Consider the following 22,437-nt stretch of genomic DNA (forward strand, 5'->3'; position numbering starts at 1 on the left):
ACACTCATACAATAGGCATAATTATTCACACATGCTGCAGACAGGAGTATTCCCAAATACTATAGGTATGGTCAGATATACTGTAAGTACAGTAGATGGACTCACAGATTGTAAGTATAGGTGATCTGACCCATAGTGTAGGTATGTTATAGGTATTTACACATAAGTACTCACACATACTGTGGATGTAGGTGTTTCCACATAGCTATAGTGTAATTTAGCAATATTGTTTTTAACCTTTATATTATTTTATAATAGATTAGGGAAATATCAGGAAAAGGGTATAAACTTCAAATCGTCTGTATGGCGTCCTCGTGTCAGCCACTCAATCCAAACAGACAATATAAACTTAACAATAACTTAACTAAAATAAAACCCTGACACCACAAATTGGTTTAAATAAAAATGCCAGTATTTATTTATTTTAAGATGAATTGAATCTAATTAATGGAATAGTAATTAATTTTAACTATTAAAAAAAAAAATGCGTGATGGCAATGTACAGTAAGGATGGCTATAACACAGCAAACCCCACAGTACCATGTTCAACCGAACTAACAATACATAAACCGCAATGGAAGGTCGCCCGGGTGCTGCAACCAGCCAGAATGATGGGGATCCAACTCCTCCTAGACTTGATTAGCCATCCTGTGAGGGAGATGTTGCTGCCTCTGTAACGATGGTGCAGCTCTCAACATAGTCACGATGGTGGGTGCACCCCAAACAAACATCTATAACTAAAGACATGGGGTCTATGTACTAAGTCTTGGAGAGCGGTACTGTGGAAGGAGATAAAGTACCAGCCAATCAGCTCCTAACTGCTGCTTTACAGGCAGTGTTTGAAAACTGACCGTTAGGAGCTGATTGGTTGGTATTTTATCTCCGTCCACTTAATTTCTCTCCAAGACTTAGTACATTTACCCCATATACTGTACTTGTTCTGTTACTCTACTGTACTTTCCAGCCTAGAACAAAAAAGGGCAGGGTGGGTATACAATATCCGACAGACAAAGAGGCCTGGATCTAGCAGGACAGCAATCTACAGTAATAAACTACAGTAGTTATCCATCCCCTAAAATCTACAATGGCTAACCCAGTGTGATTGACACGAAGGACAGCCTCCAGCCTTGTGGTTTAATCCACTTCCAGTATATTCTGCCCTCAGTTCCTCTTCTCCCTAACAAATCTATTCCACATGTAACTTACTGCTAACTATTTAGGGGCATATGTTTCAAAGCTTGATGTGAGATAAAATAGTGAGATATATATCACCAACCAATCAGCTTCTAGTTTACATTTTGCAGGCTGTGTTTAAGAAATGATAGTTTGGAGCTGATTGGTTGGTGCTCTATATTTCACAATTTTATCTCACATCAAGCTTTGATACATATGCCCCTAATGCATAGTTGCCGACTTTCTGGCTGCTCCTTCCGGGAGGGAGCAGCCAGATCGGCAGGGCAGCGGGGGGCGTGGCCGAAAAAGGGGGCGTGTCCGGACGGGTGCCTGCCGTTTGTAGGCGTCACGGGGGCGGGGTAACGCGATCGCGTCATTTTGGCCCCGCCCCCGCCACACAATGCCGATAATACAGGCATTGTGAGGCAGGGGGCGGGGTCAAAATGACGTGAATCGCGTCACTGGCTGCCCTCAAAGCGGGGGTTAAGAGTAAGTTGCGGGGGATGTCGGGGGGATCGCCGGCTGCCGGGAGGCTTGCCTGCCTTTCCGGGGGGGCGGGAGCTGCACCCGATTATCGGGAGGCTCCCGCCCAAATCGGGAGGGTAGGCAACCCTGCCCTAATGTTATTTAACATACATTTGGAATGGTTCGGTAAGCCAGGGTACAAGCCATGGAACCCAATGCACATTTTTTGCCAATTTAAGGTGATTGCTTCCTGTGCATGTCTCTCGCTCCCCCTTATTTCTGGTCATTTGTTAATACAATGTTTTAACACAGAATTGTCCTGATATCCCTCTGTGACAGAGCCCATTGGTTTCTGAAATCGGGACCTCTGAGTCCGGGACATGCATTTTAATTGGTGCTTGAAGCTGATGAACAGTGTTGCTCACTGTAACGTTAGTGGACAATAAAGTTATTGGGGCTTCTGTAATAGGTTGCGAGATTCAGCCGCTGCAGGAACTCCTGTTCTAGTGTTTTTAAAGCGGCAAACATTTTAAAGGCAAAACCAGTTTGCTTTTGCCTTTAAAATGATTGCCGCTTTAAAGATACGGGAAGACTCACAGGAGTTCCTGCAGCGGCTGCAGCTTGCAACCTATTACAGAAGCCCCATTGTCTTACTGTGCGGCACTTTATTTCTCTAGTTTGTAAAAATGAACAGAAACTCCTGGAGATCGGCTATCAGGGGTAACAGTGGGGAATAGAGAGGAGGAGAATGAGGCTATTGTGGCTAGTACAGAAATGACAACATTCCATGTCTAATATATACAGTCATTCCATTCATCTGCATAATAAATGAAGGAAGATCCAGCTAACAGCAGTGTAATGGTGTGATACTAAGATCCCATCCTGCCACTAGTGATCATTGGGGGGAACTTGTCACTTCTCCACCCTGTCACATGTTACCGTCTCTCAGGGGACGCTTTTATCCTTGCTGATCCCATAAATTAGTCCTATATCCTATATTTCATACTTTCTTAATATTCTGTTTTATTCTAGATAAATGTTGTTACAATAATCAATGGACCGTTGTACAGGACTTCATGGTGTGGTCATTGCACTGTTTCTGACTCTTGAGCCTGGATTGTGGCATTGCCAAGGTACAGTATAAACCATAAGTGCATTATTTATATAAATATATATAATTATATATATATCCATTCCGCCCATCCCCAACCCGCTGCACAGCCGCTGCAGGCCCCGTCATTACAGGGCTGTTGGAGCAGAGATATCATGTACATCTATAGGGGATACAGTCAAAATGCCAACAGCCAAGAAGCCATCTGACTAAACCCCGGCACCTAATACCAACGCGGGACTAAAGACAGGCATCGAAATCCCAACGCCCGTCTAGATCCTGACGCCAGAATCTAGACAGACGGCCCGACGCCAGAATCTAGACAGACGGCTTCCCGAACGAATGTAAGCCGGGCATTGTTAGCGATAGGGGAAGCAGTCTGACTAAATCCCGGTGTCTAAATACCGACGCGGGACTAAAGACAGGCGTAGAATGTAAGCAGTCGTATGTGATCATTATGATTTATAAAACATTCTAAAGAGGACAAGTTTAGCTGTTGCCCATAGCAACCAACCAGATTATGGCTGTCATTTGTGTTGTACATTGTATAAAATGCTAGCTAGAGAAGATGATTGGTTGCCATGAGTGATACCTCCACTAGTCCTCTGTAGAAGATTTACTAAATCTCCATTTGAATGTTTGATGTTTCTCACTTGATGTCTTCATGTTCTAGAACCTGCAGGTTCTCTTACACCGCGGGACCTTGAGCTTCGCCATGATTCCTTACGGCAGCGTTTGTTTCTAGAATGGAAGCTCGGTGGACAATCTCATGCGCCTGATGGGAAGATAAAGTTTCACATACAAGTGGCCCGGTCTAAAAAACTAATTATTATCCTGAACGTAAGCAATATGCTGATTTCAATGTATTCATTTGCATTCAAAACATCCTATTTTAAAAGGATTTGTTCTCATTTAAAGTGAAATATTCAATACAAATCTATCCAAATACTTTGTGATTTAAGGAAATGAAAGCTGGTTACTTGGGATGTTTTGTTAACACTAAAGGTGCGTACACACATAACGATGTTAGTAACCAATGATTTTAGTGAACGATTTTCGTCCAGGTTTTCCCTTGAAAAAGTGAACAAAAATCGTTTATAAAAATCGTTGGTTACTAAATTAATGAACAATTTTCATGAACGATGAACAATTTTTTAATCATGCATACAGTGAATACACATCGTTCATTCTGTACAACATGAATGATTTTCTGAACAAAAATCGTTTGTTGGACAGTCAGAATGGACGATGAACTACAAACTACAAACGTGAACGCGCATGAACCATTATCGTTCATCCTTCACCTTAAAAAGATGAACGATTTTATAAACAATTTAATGATAACGACGTCGTTATAGTTAAATCGATCAAAAAATCATTATGTGTGTACGCACCTTTATTAATAAGTGAAAGCAAAACTTAAATACCAAGCAGTAATAAATCAATTCCTATGTCTTTGTTTGTACGCAGATGCTGCTACTTTTGGTTTTGGTTTTTGAGCTTTGAGCTTTGCTGAGTTTTGAGCAGGGGGACCAATCCTGAGCAATCAAGACTTTGCCTTTTTGTGATTGGTCCTCCAGCTCACACCCCCTCCACTGCCATTTTAAAATAGAACAGAACGTTAGATTATTATCTCTGTATTACAGAACAAACAGACCCCCGGGCAAATCGGCTGAATGTGGCAATTGCTGAGGCTCCAGCTAGGAGGACCTCCGTAACATCTTTCTCCTAGGCAGTACAGTTTTAAGCTGAGAGTAAATAAATTTAGAAGATAGCAACATTTTCCTCATTTTTTTTTAAATGTAGCTTTTTCTTTAACGAAGTTTAAAAAAAAAAAAAGGGAATAATTTGTGAAGATGTAAAGGGATTGCTATAAGCCTTCATGACCTGTAATAAAATGATATTAGTGAACATGCAGCCTCATATTTAATCATCGTGTAAACTAGAGGTTGGATTGATAAATAAGGTGATCACAGTATATCAAATCTGGATACTGGTCACTTGAAATCTGCCTCAAAGGGCCGTATTCAATTAGTCTCGTACCCGCGATACTTTTTCGCATGGCGAGGTTTTTGCCTACATTGCTGGTTTTGTATGCGGAAAAGTATCGGGCTCGCTCCCGCTATTCCCCGTATTCAATTAGAAAAGACGCGAAAACGGCACCCGGCGAAACTGAAACAGTCCTGTCAAAAATGGGAAACACAGCCTGACACCGCCCAAAAGATGCACTAACATTGGGGATCACTATAGATGCCCTCGATTAGCCCTAATGAAGGTATTTGGGGTACTTAATTTGTGACAATTAGCGCATTAACACAACTAATGAAGAATAGCATTAAGCTGTTTTTTTTTTGAGAAAATAAGTACTCCCAGCAAATTTGGGGTACATGAAAATGGGTGCTAGCATATTTTTAAGTTGCTAAAGTGAAGTTTTAAATCACGTAAAAAATCCACCTTCCGCAAGCACCTGCAATCAAACAAAACACCTGCCTCATACCTGGGGACCCCCCAGAAGTCTATTTCGCTAGTTTTTAAGTTTGTCCCCCAACTTCGCACTTTTTCGTCCTCAAAATGAAAGGTTTTTTTTGGGGTGTTCTAAAGTCTTTTAAGAAAATTTTTTGACACAGTTTTTCTTTGGGGGTTGTCCCAAGGGTGCAGGGGGGTTTCCCGAGGTTTGTACCCCAAAACTGCACTTTTTTCCGCCTGCTATTCATAGGCGAAACTTTTCCGCCGCTTACATTGCATTGACTTTTCGCGTACGCAAAAAAAGTCTTTGGAATTGAATACGGGGATAAGTTTTCGCCTGGCGAAATGACGTCATCCACTATACTTTTCCACGGATTCTGACTTTTCGCTTCTAATTGAATACGGCCCCAAAAGGAGCAGGGAAAAGATTCACTGCCCCGAAAAGGAACAGTGAGGCCGCTCGCAGGGACAGCTGATTTTCGCATCAGCTGTCACCGCGCCGGAGCAATGATGAATTGCTCCGGCAGCCGCAGCGAGTTAGAATGTTAATTATCAGGGTCTGTTCGGACTCCGATAATTAACATCATGAATAGGCCCCCTTGTGACTGTACACAATTGTGTATTATAAATTATTATCATAGTTTTTGCATATAATTTTATATTTTTTTTATTTACATTTGTTTTTCTGTTTTGCTGTGATATTAATGAGATATTAAAAGTTATGTTTTAACTACAATTCATTGTGAGACAAGGTGCACTCATACGGGATGCTTTGTTTCCATGTATTGTTAATTACAATATAAGACTAGTTTTAACCACTTGCCCGCCATGACCGCATTGTTTGCGACCGCAGAAGGCTGTGCGTTCTCTGACAAGGGGGCAAACAATTCGACCAATCAGAAACACCCTCTGGCCGGCTGCCGCCAATCTCAGAGGGACCTCCCGGCCCCTCCAAACACTGTGTCTGGAGGCACATTATACTCGTGTGCGTGGAAAACATGTCCCCTTGCAGACCGCTCCCCATGTGATGTCGCTTCTCAGTTTTCTTATATCGTTATACTCCAGGAAACTTACAGCACAACTCTATCCAGATCTGGAGAACCCTACAGATGGACGTGGGACTCGCAGCTGCCACTAGAATGCGACTCTCACTCTTTGCGCATTCGGAGCGCACTTGTACAAGACGATGGTACATTAGGGACATCTTGGGGCATGTGGAGCCCATGGAAGACCCATCATGGTGAGTGCTGCCAGATGTACCATAGACCAACTACGGATGTCTGCCCACACGCCCATGACACAAATGCATGGTACGGCGCATGTGCAGTTGCGTTTGTTTTCTATGGCGCATGCATAGTTCACAAATATCCACAATAATCACCCAGAAACAGGCATATGTATCATTCCCCCTCTACTGGGGGTTCCCTGAAGTATGAGACCTAATTTGCTGAGACATTGGATAGCCAAAGTGGGAGTGGTATGTAAAGTCAACATCCAGAATGTTGGCACCAGAACGTTGACAGGTTCTGAATGTTGACAAGGACTTTAGGTCGACAAGCAATATTTTGATATTCAAAATTGTTGATATGGTGAAAATGTTGACATTTTCATAATGTCGACATTTAACGTGTTGACGCCAGAATGTTGGCATACCATTTGCTTGCTTATTTTAGCCTAACCCGTAACCGCTAACCCCTAACACTAAATCTAAGCCTAACCCTCAGCGCTAACTCCTAACACTAAATCTAAACCTAACCCTAAGCCCCAACACTAAATCTAAGCCTAACCCCGAACCACTAACCCCCAACAGTAAATCTAAGCCTAACCCTAACCCCCAACACTAAATCTAAGCCTAACTCCTAACCCCCAACACTAAATCTAAGCCTAACCTCTAGCCCCCAACAGTAAATCTAAGCCTAACCCTAAGCGCTAACGCCTAACACTGAATCTAAGCCTAGCCCTAACCGTTAACCCCCAACAGTAAATCTAAGCCGAACTCTAAGCGCTAACTCCTCACACTAAATCTAAACCTAACCCTAACAGCTAACTCCGAACACTAAATCTAAGCCTAACCCTAACTGCTAACCCCTAACACTAAATCTAACCCTAATCCTAACCCCTAACGCTAAATCTAACCCTAACACTAAATCAAAGCCTAACCCTAACTGCTAACCCCTAACACTAAATCTAAGCCTAACCCTAAGCGCTAACTCCTAACACTAAATCTAACCCTAACCCCAACACTAAATCTAAGCCTAACCCTAACCACTAACCGCTAACACAAAATGTAAGCCTAACCCTAACCCCTAACACTAAATCTAAGCCTAACCCTAACCTCTAACACTAAATCTAAGCCTAACCCCTAACTCTAAATCTAAGCCTAACCCTAACCGCTGACCCCTAACACTAAATCTAAGCCTAACCACTAACCCCTAACTCTAAATCTAAGCCTAACCCTAACCGCTAACCCCTGACGCTAAATCTAAGCCTAACGCCTAACCCCCAACACTAACTCTAAGCCTAACCCTAACCACTAACACTAAATCTAAGCTGAACCCTAACACTAAATCTAGGCCTAACCCTAACCACTAACCCCTAACCCTATTCACTTGGACCAGTCCAATGCTAGGTGCAAGAGCTTTGTCAGAAACAGGTCTCCCTTCCCCATGCACACGACACAGAATCGCAGGGAGCTTATGATACACGCCCAAGACAATCCAACAAGTCAGGGCAGTTACGTGTGATGGCATTTTCACCACAAAGATCCTGCCCCGAAACACCCTATTTCACGTCAAGACAGATCTGGCCAAGGTACATCCGACTCAGAATAGGGCGGACATATCCACAAATTCACATCTGCACATTGCGCTATATGCAAAAACTCACCATCTACGCCCGCAGATCCCTTACCTCTTGCAAAATCCAGGCTGTCCCTTAAAAAAAGGGGAATCTTTGACACTTCAGCTTAGAATAGACTGCACACCTGTATTGAGAGCACTGAAAGGAAATTGCCACAGTGGTAACAATGGCCCTCTTTTTGCACACTGTTCAGAAATTAATGTATAACAGAGAGTAACGGAATGCCGGCTATTATGTGCTACTGTGTATTTTTTATTTGTCTACCTTCCTATCTAATCACCTGACTGTACCCTTTCTCTCACAGGACACAGTAATGAGGACAGAAGGGACATTGCAATTTACCCACATGACAAAATAGTCCTTGAGGGGTCTGATGTCAGTTTCTGCTGCTTACCCGGCCTCAATCAGAGAGTGGAAGATATTAAGTATAGAAATAGGATATACGGTGACCAGTCTTTCAGCATGGAGACAGAGAGCTATGTAATAACAGTGAGAAATGTGACTATGACTAGGTCAGATGGGGCCAACGTTGTCTGCCGCGTGGACAGTGGGAAAAGCCATGGGACTGTTCTTATTGTCAGCAGTGAGTTCCATTGTATAACATGTGCTTTATATTTATCAATCATATTTTTACTAAATGTATAAAAGGGCTTTTGGAGCAGTTTTCATAAAAAAACTACTCTAAGCCCTTAAACTTGCATTATTGTAGAAGCAGATTGCATTTCCCATACTTGTATGATCTGCTCACATTTACTTAAATAAATTGTAAAAAATAATAATAATGAGGAGGAGACTTGTGATATTAATGGATTGTCCCCCGTTTCACCAACTCCTGCTCGGCTCTGAGAGGCCGTGCAGAGCCGGGAGCCTGTGATCAGCAAAATGTGTCTAAATAGACCACAAGCTGATCACTGTAGACAAAAAAATGTTAAGAAAAAAACAAAACACTTATCTACAACCAGAGACTGGTGATGGGCGCTCCGGTGAGCTCCCCTGTGACTCCAGCTGGCTGATTGCTGGGCACCTGCTCTGTGACCCTGTCATTTCATGTGTGTTGCATGTCGGCATCTCAGATTACAGCACACTTCAGATAACCGAGGTCAAGGAACAGGAGCCTGGCGATCAGCTGACCGGAGGCACCAGTTCACCGAAGCAAGTGCAAGCGGAGGGGCAGGGGGGCTGGAGGGTTAGCGGTAGCCAGTGCCGGAACAGTCTCAAAGTATTTTTTTTAATTAGGTACTGGAAGCTGCCCTAACAGTTTCACTAGGTAAAAACTTCAAAATGGCAAAAATGGTCCAAAAACAAGGGAAGCCTTAATTCCAGGCATTGTAAGTCTTTGAGATACATTATGGCTATGATAATGGCCAGGATATATTAAAGGGGAAAATGCGGTAACACCCCTTCAGGTGGCGTTATCCGATAGAAGCCTATGGGCTTCTTCCTGGGATGCTAACCCCTCCCATCATCCCCCACGCCCGCGTTAAACCCAAAAGTGCTGTCTGGGGGCATTGCAAAGGACAGCTCTTATATGGGGAGAGCTGTCCTATGCGATGTACACAGCATTTCTAGGTACATACCATGGTAATCAACCATCCCACCCAGAAATGGCATACAGCACCCAATACAGCAGAGGGATCTGAAAAGATCCATCCCTGCTGTGTCATCTTACCTGTAGCAGGTACATTCCTGTTCCCCAAGCTCTCCTCCTGTGAACTGGGTCAAGGAAGACGGCACAGCGTCGGCGGGGGACTGACACGGGGCTGCATGTCTCTGCAGTGGGGGGGGGCGGTGGCCACAGACTCTGGCGGTGGCCGCAGCATTGCGGAGCATAGGGGGGTTTGGGCTGGACACTGGAAAAAAACACGTGGGGTTGGCGTATGGGCAGGGGGAAGGAGGTGTGACCTGAAAATGGGCCATGGCCTCATGGGGAAGGGCCAGGGAAGAGATAGGGGAGGCCAGGAGATGCTGGGGATAAAAGCAGAGGAAGCTACAATTGAGAATTATAATAAACAGGAAAATTGACAGGCCTAACAGCGCCTCCTGCCCTGTGGTGCCCTGTGCCATGGCACAGGTCACACTACCCTAGCTACGGCCCTGATGAATGCCTCCTAAACTTTGTTTGAACTCACAGAGATTTCAAACCATAATTATCACAAGTGTTATGATGAATGGGCACCAAAATTTTAATACCTATGACTTATGGGCAACTATGTGACAGATAGGTGGGTGGTGGTCATCATCATGTGGACATGGTGATGGGTCTATTTTTATGTGCAAGCCTGAAGCTGTAGCTCCATCTGTTTATTTGTTAATCTGGCCCTATGAAGGCTTACAGTGCCTGGAATTAAGGTTTTCCTTGTTATTTAAATTATTCTATTAAAAAAGCCCAAAAAACTAATAACCCCCCCCCAAAAAAAAAAAAAAATTTCATATAGGGAGGAATGTGGTTAAATGTATTTCCACTGCAGCATTGCTATAGGAAGTGTTCAACTTTTATTTTATTTAATAAGGCAAATATGTGCACAGTCATTTAACTGGTTGCTAGGCAGTGTAGGGACATGTTGGGTGCTGTAATATACAATACATAATACTGTAGATAGAAGTGTCTTTATAAGTTTCTGTAAATCGTTCTAGTTTGTACAAACTAACATCACTGGACCTGTAATCTGAATTAATCTGTAATCTGAATTAATGCTGAATATGAGTTCATACATTTGGCTTACTTGTTGATATGCTTGTTACAGAACCACCAGATGAACCCAAAAACTTTTCCTGTGTAACACACGATATGAAAACTTTAAATTGCACATGGAGCCCAGGACAACTATACAACTTTTATAAGGATCTGGCTGTAAATTACACACTACATGAATGGTAAGTTAAACCCAATATTGAAATAATGACAAAGCTGAGGTTATTTTCATACAACGTTGCTCTCGATGTAGCTGCTTGTAGAAAGCTTGAAGCTGTATAATGCCTGTTAACATTCATTAGTACAGAGTTCTAGATGGCAGTATAATCAATAGCACTGGCCAGATGCTGGTCACTCTGCTGTCAGTGATTATTTCTTACATCTTTAGATGATATCAATGCTTTCTACATGGATAATGAGCCCTATATTTGTTTTGTTCTTTTCTCACTGGAAGTCGTTTTCATTGTGGGCTTCACTGCATGATGCATAGACTGGATTTATCAAACTATGGGCCATATTCAATTAGGCTGCAAAAAGCCGTTATCGACGATAATTTGTCGCCGATGACATCCTTTTCGCTATTTTCAGTTATCACCATATTCAATTTCAAAGACTTTTCGCGGGTGCGAAAAAAGTATTTGTAAAAAACGGGGATAAGTTTGCACCATAGAATAGGTGGCGAAATAAAGTGCAGAATTGGGGTTTTGGGCTGCAGACTTCAAAAAATTACCCTGCAGAATTTGGAATGTCCCCTAAAAGGTATCTGTGTAATTACAAAATTATAACTTAGCATAGGACACCCCAAAAAAAAGTGGTTTCATTTAAAGTTCACTTTAAGGACTTCAAAATATGCTTGCACCCATTTTTATGTACCCCAAATTTGATGGGACTAGTTGTTTTAAAAAAAAAAGTTTCTAAATGCTATTCTTCACCACTTATTCAAAGACGCATAAAAGCACCTGCCGACAACATTTAAAGACTCCAAATACCTTCAGCAGGCCAATTCGAGGGTACCCATAGTGATCCCCCATGTCAGACCATCTTCTGGGGGGTGACAGGTTGATTTCCCCAAAAAGTGACTGGACTTTTCGCTACTTACCTTTCCGTCGGGTCCCGTATTCGCCGAATCCTAATTGAATATGGGGATACGCGGGCACGCGTCCGATACTTTTATCCCCAGGAAAAACGGCGATGATGGCCACTAATTGAATATGGCCCTAAGATGCCATATATGTTTTTTTCCCCTGGTGCGGCTTATTTTCCCCATTTAGTATAACTAAAACATTGCAGAGATGTCATAGTTTTAAAAACAAGGGCACAGGTGAACAACAAGAATGATCTGCCCTAAAGCTCCTCTCTGGTGGCTGAATTTGGAACTTTGTGCACAATGTAACACTATATTCTCCACATCATAGAGGAAAGTATAATAAAACACCTAGCTTAATTCAATTGGAAAGTATCAAAAACTGTTACACATCTTTAAACAACAATTCTTGATACAACTTAAAGTACAAGTAATAAGCAAACTGAAATAACTGATTAAGTAGGTACAGTTGTCCAAATGATGGATCTTGCAAATTGTTAATAATTTTCCATATGTAAAGCTGGCCACACATCTAAATATTATCTGTCCAACCAGCCAACTAGTTGATTGGTTGGAATGAAAATCTGGTAACGTATGGGAGTAACTGGTGATCAGCAATTTGCTCCTAAATGCCAGAAAACAGATGAAAATGGTCGGTCAGACAAGTTTGTTAAATGTTTGATCTAAACAATTTGTTCAAACAACAGTATTTGTCCATTTTCCGGCGTTTGGGAGCAAATTGCTGATTGTCATTTGTTTCATACCTTACCAGATTTTCATTCCAACCAATCAACTAGTTGGCTGGTTGGACAGATAATCTTTAGATGTGTGGCCAGCTTAAGTTACCAATGTGCATTAAGCCAGTAACTGCCTGCAGATATGGGAAGCAATATTTATCTCAGTGTCTCCCAAACCCAGAACTCAGGGCCTGATTCAGAGCCGCTCGTAAGCGGCCGCTCGTTTGCTCCGAGCGATGTTCGCACATCTGCGCATGTGTATGGGTCGTAATGCGCATGCACCAACCAGTCAGTGCGGTCGGAAATCATGTGTTCGCAAAATAGCGAGTGCCTGCTAATTTGAGTGACAGGATGAGACGTTTGTGGGTGGTAACAGGGGAAGGTGCTTGAAAACGGGGCGTGGAGATCCGGACGCAGGTGTGCCAAACGGTCAAAACGGGCGTTTTAAGGGTGTGCATAATTAACAAAGCAGCGTCATTGGCCACGTCACTTGGTTGTCTCTTAGCCTGAACTGTTCGCATGATTGCGATAGGAAAATCCAACCACAAGCACTGCGAGCAGTTCAGACGCCTTTCGAAGTACTCGATTAATCTAATAAATAGCGGAGATGACGTATGATGCAAACGGCCAGGGGGCGTGTTTACAAAATAGCGAGCGCATATTTTGTTCGCTCGCTCAGACATAGAGGCGTCAACAGACCGCAAAGAGCGAGCGCTCAATTTAAATAGCCAGCCCCTTTTTCTGAACGAGCGCAAATAGCGTCCGGCTCTGAATCAGGCCCTCAGTCCCTAAAGTCCCCTTACAGTCCAGGTTTTAAGGATACCCATGCTTTTATAGAGATGGTCAACTAAGCTCAAATATAGAAATCCTTAAACCAGGACAGTAATGGAGCATTGAGACAAAAAACTTTGGAAACACTGATTTATCCCTATTAGGAATAGGAGGCTTCTGCCCTTAGGGGTTTATTTATTTTACCACCCTCCGCATCTGATCGTATTTATGCTAGGGATGGCCGTCATAGGGTGTCCATCGATGGTTACCATCGATGGGCACATCGGTGATTACCATCTATGGTGAACCATTGATGGTTTGCACCCCCTCAATGCCCACCGCTATGGGTGTACGGCGGTCTGCGGGCCATTCAAAAATGGGGGCGGGGCTTAGTTCCGTCCTGTCAAGGGAAGAAAAAAAATAAAAAACGTCTCTCACTCACTTATCTGTTTATGCCCAAAATTTAAAAGGCTAAAGCTTTCACTAGCAAGATAAGGCTAGTAAAATCATTGTCCTTTTAAGTATTGGGCATAAACACAATCAGAAGCACTGGATTTTACAAGCTGATGTGTTGTAAATAAACCCCTGAGAATCTCACTGTAGAACTTGGACATAGAAAAAATTGAAAAGGTACCAGTAAGCCTAAAAAGAAAGGTACCAGCATTATTCTAAAGCTACCAGTTGATACAAGAAATATACTGGCTTCCAGACAAGTCTTCAGATGTTTATTCCATTCATTCCTGCGATGCGCTCCCTGATGTCGTCCCTGCTTCTTGAACTAGTTTTAATAATTAAAAATGATACAAAAGTACCATCAGAAATAACACTAGCTAATAATATATATGTAATCATTTGGTAATAGACAGAGGTTTGGTATGACTGTGCTCACATCTTCTATTTTTTAGGTCATCTCACAAATCCTCTTCCTGCTCCAGAAATGAGTGTATTTGGCCCATTGTCAGGAACCAGCAGATATATAATTTTACACTGACTGCTGTAAATGTACTGGGAGGGAGAAGCATCCAGGCCATTGTGAATGTGACAGAGAGAAGTAAGTCTCATGCCAGCATTACCCTGTTCCTCTGTAACTCCACATGTCACATTCAGATATCGTACCTCCTTATGTGCTATTTATTTATTATCATTTATTTATATGGCGCCATAAGGGTTCAGCAGCGCCTTACATAGTACATAAATAGATAGGTTGACCAGTGACTTACAGGACAATACAATACAGGACGAGGACAATCAACAGAGCATAAGCAACCAAGTGTTAGGTGCCCTAGTAGGGAGTAAGAAGGAGATGAAAGTAAAGTAAGGAGAAGCACAAGAGGGTAGAGGGCCCTGCTCGTAAGAACTTACATTCTAATGGGGAGGGGCAGACACATAGGTGAGACACAGATGGGTAGGCACGGAGGAAGGAGCATGTAGTAGCAAGTTAAGGTGAGGGCTGGAGGGTATTGATGAAGTAGTGGGTCTTGAGAGCCCGTTTGAGTGATTGTAGAGAGGCGGAGATTCTGATGGGAAGAGGGAGAGAGTTCCAAAGGTGGGGAGCAGCGCGGGCAAAATCTTGGAGACAGGAGTGGGAATCCTAATTACTGGACCATTTGCAATGTGTGCCAGTTTTTCTCTAGAATACAGTCTTTGGGCCTGAACCTGAATCGCACGCAGCTCCATATGTGGCCGCATTCAGAATAGGGTTTTCTACTTCAGGGTCCATAGGGTATCCACAGGATACCTTGGGGTATAGGTGTGACGTCAGTCGCAGGGCACCAAAGAGTTAAGCTTTCAGCCTCCCAGGATGCACTAGGTCCCCCTCCTATACCCCGCCCCCGGGCCAAGGCACCTCAGTTTAGTTTGGTGCCCGGCCGGAGTCGGGTGCACCTGTTGGAGTGGGGACTAGAAGAGCCCCTGAAGCTTATTCTTCATGCAGCTGTGGCTGCACATCTGGATGAACAGCATGGACAGTCAGTCCTGACGTCCATGCTGTCTTCCCTACACCCCGCCGGTACCAGAACGCCGGTACTGATCCGGGGATGCTGGTGGGCGTCTGGGGTCACAGCTAGCGGTGACCCCAGATGCTCCGGACCATGGCCGGATTCAAGGGGGACAGAGGTAAGCAGCGGGGTCCCGCGGTGGGTCCCCGCTGATCACATGGTCCTAAGTCCCCAGGCAGGGGGCTCCCTGGGGACTGGCTGCAGCGTGGAGCCAGGCGACCAACCTGCGCTTCCACTACCCCCTGGGACAGCGGACCGCAGCAGAGCGGTAGCGCTGCGGCGTCCCAGGGGTTAAATGCATGCCAGGGGAGCGCGCCTTCCCTGTCTCACAGCCGGCGCCTCCCCCGCTGCACACAGCCCTCTCTGCATGCTGCCGACTGGTCCTGTGGCAGCGCTCCTCCCCCAGGCCAGCCTCCTCTCTGCTCCTCGGCGGCCATCTTCTCCAGAACGCATGGTGAACGCTGCTGGAAGCGCTGGACGGAAGCATCGTGGTCTGGGTCCCCCCGCATACCTCTCCTCCGCTATGGTCAGGTCTGTGTATGCAGCGCTGTGTCCTACCAGGCCCTGTGTCTGTGTAGTTGAGTGATCAGCGCTGTTAGTGCAGGAATTGTTATTTTTCTGCATTGTATGTGACTGTGCTAGCGCTGCTGCCTGTAATCTTTTCTTCTCTAAACTGTCAGCTTTATTACTGTCCCTGTTCTTTCTGCTAAAGCCCTTGCGGTGCGGTGCTGCAGGGTGGTCTCTCGCCTATTTAATACTTAATTGGTGAGAGAGGTCACATACGTGGTGCCATCATGTCTGAAAGTGATTTTCCCCTCCGGCTACAGTGTACCACGTGCAAAGTACCGTTAGCGGAGGGGGAGGGTAGCGCGGAGGGCCTTTGCCGGCAGTGTTTGTCCATGGCGCGGCCTATTACGGTTACAGCACCGGTACAGGAGCCGCCCTGGGCTTGTTTCGCTCAGGCGTTAACAGCTTTAGTGGGCCAGTTAGCTCCGCAGCCCGCGTTTACTCCGATGGGTTTGTCCCAGCAGTCTGTGGTGTCGTCACCCATGCAGGGGTTCCCACGACAATTGGTGGTACCCCACAGTCTCCCTATTTCCCCGCTCCCGGGTTCTCAGGAGCCAGCGTGGGTTAACTCCCTGACAAGTTCTGTACAGCACTTGTCGGATGTGTTGCAAGGGGAGTCTGTGATGCGGTCTCATAAAAGGCCGGTGGCGTCTCTGTCCGCTCCTTATGAGGATGACGAAGGGACGTCTGATGATGGGGAGATTCTAGATCCTTACGATCAGGAACCTCTCCATACTAAGGACGCTGATGCTAAGTCCAAAGTATATATTCCTGGACTTATTCGGGCGGTCCGCATAGCCTTGGTGATTGAGGACGAAGTTCCCCCAGCGGCTAAATCTAAGTATGCCTTTTTCAAAGATGTGAAGGGCGATGCCACAGTCTTTCCTCTTTCGGGTCAGTTGGTGGACCATTTAGAGGAGGCGTGGAAACAACCTGGCAAAAGATACCAGCCGCAGAGACGCCTGGCGGTGGCTTATCCGTTCGCGGATAATTATTTTGCTAAGTGGGAATCCCCTCCACAGGTGGATTCTCACGTGACCCGTCTTGTCCGTAGTGCCACATTGCCGATGCCATCCATGTCCTCCCTTAAGGATGCTACGGACCGCAAGGTAGAAATCTGCCTGAAGTCCGCTTATTCCCTTGCAGGGGGGGCAGCACGGCCGGCTATGGCCATTTGCTGGGTTGCCAGAGCGATGGAGCGCTGGGCGGATTCATTAGAGGCTTCTTTTGAATCCGACTGTCCGGCCGATCAGGCGGAGTTGATTGGCAATCTCCGTGATTCGGCCACCTACATCAACGAGGCGGCTCTAGACATTAGTACTCTGGTGTCTAGAATTTCTTCAGCAGCGGTAGCTGCTCGTCGCACCTTGTGGCTGCGATCCTGGAAGGCGGACGCAGATTCCAAGAAAGGTCTGGAAGCGTTGCCGTTTACCGGAGAAGTTCTCTTCGGTCCGGATCTGGATAAGATTGTGGCCACGCTGGCGGCAGCCAAATCTGCCTGTCTCCCGTCGGCCGCTGCTCCTTCTGGTTCGGGACCATCGTCCTTTCGGTCATCTAGGGCCCAGGGCAGGCCCAAACCACAGTCGTTTCCTCGACAGGCTGGCCCTAAGAAATCGGTCAAGCCCCGGAAGCAGGCATGGAGTACCAGACGTCCGGCCCCCAAGCCAGATGACAAGCCTGCGGCCTGACGGTCCGGGCCTCCCTTTGGGGGATCCCAGGGTGGGAGGCCGCCTGCTACAGTTCGCTCAGTGTTGGTCGACCACTACGACAGACACTTGGGTTCTGGAGGTGGTTTCCCACGGATACGCCCTCTCCTTCCGGCACAGACCCCCGGCTCGCTTCTTCACCACGGGTCTCCCATCAGACCGGAACAAGGCTACGGAGCTGCGGAAGGTATTGCACACTATGCTCCAGGCTGGAGTTATAGTGGCGGTTCCATTCTCCCAGAGGGGCCAGGGTTTCTATTCAAATCTATTTTGGTACAGAAACCCAATGGGTCATATCGTCCGATACTCAACCTCAAAGCACTCAACAAGTCTTTGCGGGTCCCGAAGTTTCGGATGGAGACCCTACGGTCCATCATTCTGGCGCTGGAACCTGGGGACTACTTGGTGTCATTGGACATACAGGACGCTTACCTGCATGTCCCTATTCTTTGGCGCCATCAACAGTTCCTCAGGTTTGCAATCAGCAGCGACCACTTCCAGTTTCGGGCGTTACCTTTTGGCCTGGCAACAGCACCACGTGTTCTCACCAAGGTGATGGCGGTCATGGCGGCTTCTCTGCGGCTGCAGGGAGTCCGCATGTTGCCGTATTTGGACGACCTGTTATTGGTGGCAGGATCTCCAGAGCTCCTGTTACGCCACTTGGACCTGACCATTGCACTGCTGCAACGGCACGGCTGGCTAATCAACTGGCAGAAGTCCACTCTAATCCCGTCTCGGAGGATTCTGCATCTTGGAGCCTTATTGGACTCGGGACAGCAAAGGATCTTCGTGACGGAGGACAAGATCTCTGCTTTACAGTCAAGGGTGCGCAGTTGTCTGCACAGCCGCCGGGTGTCCTTACACTCGGCGATGAGGTTACTGGGCTCCATGGTGTCGGTGTTCGACATGGTGGAATACGCCCAGTTTCACTCCAGACCTCTGCAGCACCTGATCCTGTCCAAGTGGAACGGGCTGACTCAGTCTCTGAAGTCCCAGACGATTGTGCTCACCCAGGAGGTTCGCCTGTCCCTTACGTGGTGGTTACAGACGACCCACCTCAACAAGGGACGTCCGTTCTGGGTTCCAAATTGGGTCCTGTTGACAACGGACGCCAGTCTTCGGGGCTGGGGAGCAGTTTCGGGTCCACACTTGTTCCAGGGCAGGTGGACGCCGACAGAAGCGGAGCTTCCAATAAATATCTTGGAACTCCGTGCGGTCTTCAATGCTCTCCAGCAGGCACAGCGGTTTCTCCAGGGTCGCCCGGTGCAGGTCCAGTCGGACAACGCTACCACCGTGGCCTACATAAACAGGCAAGGAGGAACTCGCAGTCGGGCGGCTCTCGTAGAGGTCTCTCGGATCCTGGTTTGGGCGGAGCGCAATCTTCCGGCCATATCAGCGGTCTTCATCCCGGGAGTGCTCAATTGGGAGGCGGACTTTCTAAGTCGCCAGGACGTTCATCCGGGGGAATGGTCCCTGCACCCGGACGTTTTTCAACTACTGGTGGACAGGTGGGGTCTTCCAGAAATCGACCTCATGGCGTCCCGGCACAACAACAAGTTGCCGGTGTACGGGTCTCGCACAAGAGACGAAGGGGCGTCTCTGGTGGATGCTCTGTCCGTCCGGTGGACGTTCCGGTTCGCATACCTGTTCCCTCCGGTCTCCCTTCTTCCACGGGTAATCCGGAAATTCAAACAGGAAGGAGGGACGCTCCTGTTGATAGCTCCCGCGTGGCCCAGACGGCACTGGTTCTCAGACCTTCAGGGTCTGTCCGTGGACATTCCTCTGCGGTTGCCGCTACGACCGGACCTTCTGTCTCAGGGTCCTTGCCTTCACCCGGACCTGACTCGGCTGTCTTTGACGGCGTGGCTGTTGAGACGGCCATGCTGAGGTCCCGGGGGTTTTCCAGCTCTGTGGTGCGTACCATGTTACGAGCTCGGAAACCGTCTTCCGCGAGGATATACCATCGCGTGTGGCATACGTTCTTCCAGTGGTGTCGACCGAGAGGTTATGCACCGCGGGAGTTTCGTCTGTCTCGGATTCTCGCCTTCCTGCAAGCGGGACTAGATCATGGGCTTCGCCTTGCTTCTTTGAAGGTACAGGTTTCGGCCCTATCTGTCTGGTTTCACCGTTGGATTGCTACAATCCCGGATGTGCGCACCTTTATGCAGGGTGTTCTCCGCATTCAGCCGCCCTTTGTTCCACCTGTGGCGCCTTGGGATTTGGCTGTGGTCCTGAGGGCTCTCCAAGGACCGCCGTTTGAACCACTGGGCTCAGTGGATCTTAAATGGCTAACAGCTAAGACTGTTTTCCTTCTGGCCATTGCTTCGGCCAGACGTGTTTCTGAGTTAGGGGCTCTTTCTTGTAGACCCCCTTTCTTGGTTTTTTATGGGAACAGGGCAGTGCTCCGCACTCGGCCCGAGTTTCTTCCCAAAGTTATTTCCCAGTTTCATATTAACGAGGAAATAGTTGTTCCGGCCTTTAACTCACCGGGTCTTTCCGTGGGTGAGGCCTCTTTGGATGTTGTGCGGGCCTTAAGGACTTATGTTGACCGCACTTCTTCGTTTAGGAAGTCGGACGCTTTGTTTGTCCTCTTTGGCTTCCGTAAAAAGGGTTGGCCTGCTTCAAAGCAAACTTTGGCAGCCTGGATCCGTATGGCTATTTCTGAAGCTTATCTTCATGAAGGCCTACCGGTCCCTCCTTCTCTGAAGGCTCATTCCACTAGGTCTGTGGGTCCTTCGTGGGCAGCTCGACGTGGTGCCTCGGCAGTTCAGATCTGCAAGGCTGCTACGTGGTCTTCTGTCCATACCTTCGTGAGGTATTACAGGTTTGACACCTTCGCCTCTCAGGATGCTTCCTTCGGGCGGCGGATTCTCCTTTCTGCACAGGAGCGTCCCCACCCTTAAAGGATACTGCTTTGGGACATCCCCAAGGTATCCTGTGGATACCCTATGGACCCTGAAGTAGAAAATATGAGATATGGTAAGAACTTACCCTTGTTATCTCTATTTCTACGAAGTCCATAGGGTTCCACAGGACTCCCGCCCTGTCGCACCTGTGCTGCAGATGGGCTTTGCTCTGGTCACCGGTTTTCCGTCTCCCTCTGGTGAGAATGTGATTCTTGTATGTGTCCAGATCTTTGTTCTCTCTCTTCCTTCTCCTCCTCCGGCCTATGGCTTGGTAACTAACTGAGGTGCCTTGGCCCGGGGGCGGGGTATAGGAGGGGGACCTAGTGCATCCTGGGAGGCTGAAAGCTTAACTCTTTGGTGCCCTGCGACTGACGTCACACCTATACCCCAAGGTATCCTGTGGAACCCTATGGACTTCGTAGAAATAGAGATAACAAGGGTAAGTTCTTACCATATCTCATATTATTTTGGTGACAAGACGCTAATACGACTGTACGCACGTCTTCATGTGAACGCATCGCTCCACTGTTTTCTCTCCACAAGTGCAGCCGTCATCACTAGAATCAGCATTTACCACTAGCCTATGCTGGGTGCAAGATGTCTGTCTGAAATCGGCTGTGCCCGCGGCATGTGTTTGACTCAGAATGGGCCGCAACCATGGCCACTATGCTCCTGTAAGACATTTCTCCCCCAAGTTGGTTTGATACACAGAAACCATAGTTGCCTACTCACCCAGAATGGCCTGGAGGCTCCCAAAAATTGGATGGCGCTCCCGGCCACTTGGAAAAGTGGATAAGTCTCCTAGAGCTGCCCCCAAACCCGGCAACTCATTTCCCAAGTGAAGTGGGCGGTACAGGCAGCAGATGACACATTTTGCATTGAATTTTGTCAGCATGGCCCCGTCCCCCACTTCACAATGCCGGTAATCATGACATTGTCTAGGAAGGGGGCCACGATGATGGAATTACATCACCACACCTCCAGCACTGTCCACGTTTGCCGTGCCACGTCCCCTCCGGAACAGCGACCTGGCTGCCCCATATGACATAAACACAAACTTCACGTATGAAAAGAAACTGGATCTGCCCGACTCAAAATCACCTGGAAATACGCAAAGATGTTCACTGCGGCTCGTGAGCGGTCTGTTACTATTCACTAGAAGCGTCCGCCATTGCCTGCCGCTTAGAATCAGGACCTTTATTTATTGTATAGCAGAACTCCAGACACTTGTATCACTGCTCCCTCCCATACACATGGACTTATTCATGATTTCCTCAATAATAAAACCACAGAATGTTATATAATCAGTGTACAGCGCCGGTATAAGCACTGGGCAGGAGAATTTTAGAATACAGAAAAGAGTGAAAGTGACATAACGCTGAATGACAATGCAATATCCGCTCAATATCCTCTTTGTATTAGCATTAAAGGAGTGATTCAGAGCACAATGTGACTCAGAGAGAATGGTATTTAGATGTGAACATGAAGAGTGCAGTTATATTGTGTTATGGTGTGCAGCAGACCAGCAAACCTCCGGGAGTGAATCAGAACGAAGAGTACTCTCAGTTTCCTGCTGGGTGGTTTGTGGTGCAGGAGCAGCACAGAGAGAGTGGGATCATCAGACAGATTATCTGTTTATTAAACACACAGTTATATATTTGTTTTGTATAGAGGATGAGTGTACAGCCATGGATGCAACTAACGTCCCAACTCCTAACGTTCCCAGGCTTCATTCACTATGCACTGCTCTTCCTAAACATCTGCAATTCTTGAATGCATTCTGACAGTAATACAGTAATACATTGCACTACCACATAGTTGTATATAGAATTTTCACCTTCTCTATAAGACACTAGCTGTAATATCTGCCAGTGCCCGGATTCTATTTATATATCTCTCTCTG

General features: G+C 46.6%; 1 protein-coding gene across 3 annotated transcripts in view; it reads left to right on the plus strand.

The window, feature by feature from the left end:
• OSMR (oncostatin M receptor) overlaps positions 1-22,437 on the plus strand; it is a 108,143-nt gene that overhangs the window by 52,042 nt on the left and 33,664 nt on the right. For all 3 annotated transcript variants that reach the window (XM_088455246.1, XM_088455244.1, XM_088455245.1), the window contains exons 2-7: positions 2,671-2,771; positions 3,423-3,589; positions 6,281-6,455; positions 8,379-8,657; positions 10,819-10,948; positions 14,264-14,409. In XM_088455246.1, the coding sequence (XP_088311372.1) occupies positions 2,693-2,771; positions 3,423-3,589; positions 6,281-6,455; positions 8,379-8,657; positions 10,819-10,948; positions 14,264-14,409 (976 nt within the window). In that variant the 5' untranslated portion in view covers positions 2,671-2,692. The remainder of the gene's footprint in view (positions 1-2,670; positions 2,772-3,422; positions 3,590-6,280; positions 6,456-8,378; positions 8,658-10,818; positions 10,949-14,263; positions 14,410-22,437) is intronic.

Source organism: Taudactylus pleione, unplaced genomic scaffold (assembly GCF_031769625.1).
Source record: "Taudactylus pleione unplaced genomic scaffold, aTauple2 ptg000647l, whole genome shotgun sequence".
Classification (NCBI taxonomy): domain Eukaryota; kingdom Metazoa; phylum Chordata; class Amphibia; order Anura; family Myobatrachidae; genus Taudactylus; species Taudactylus pleione.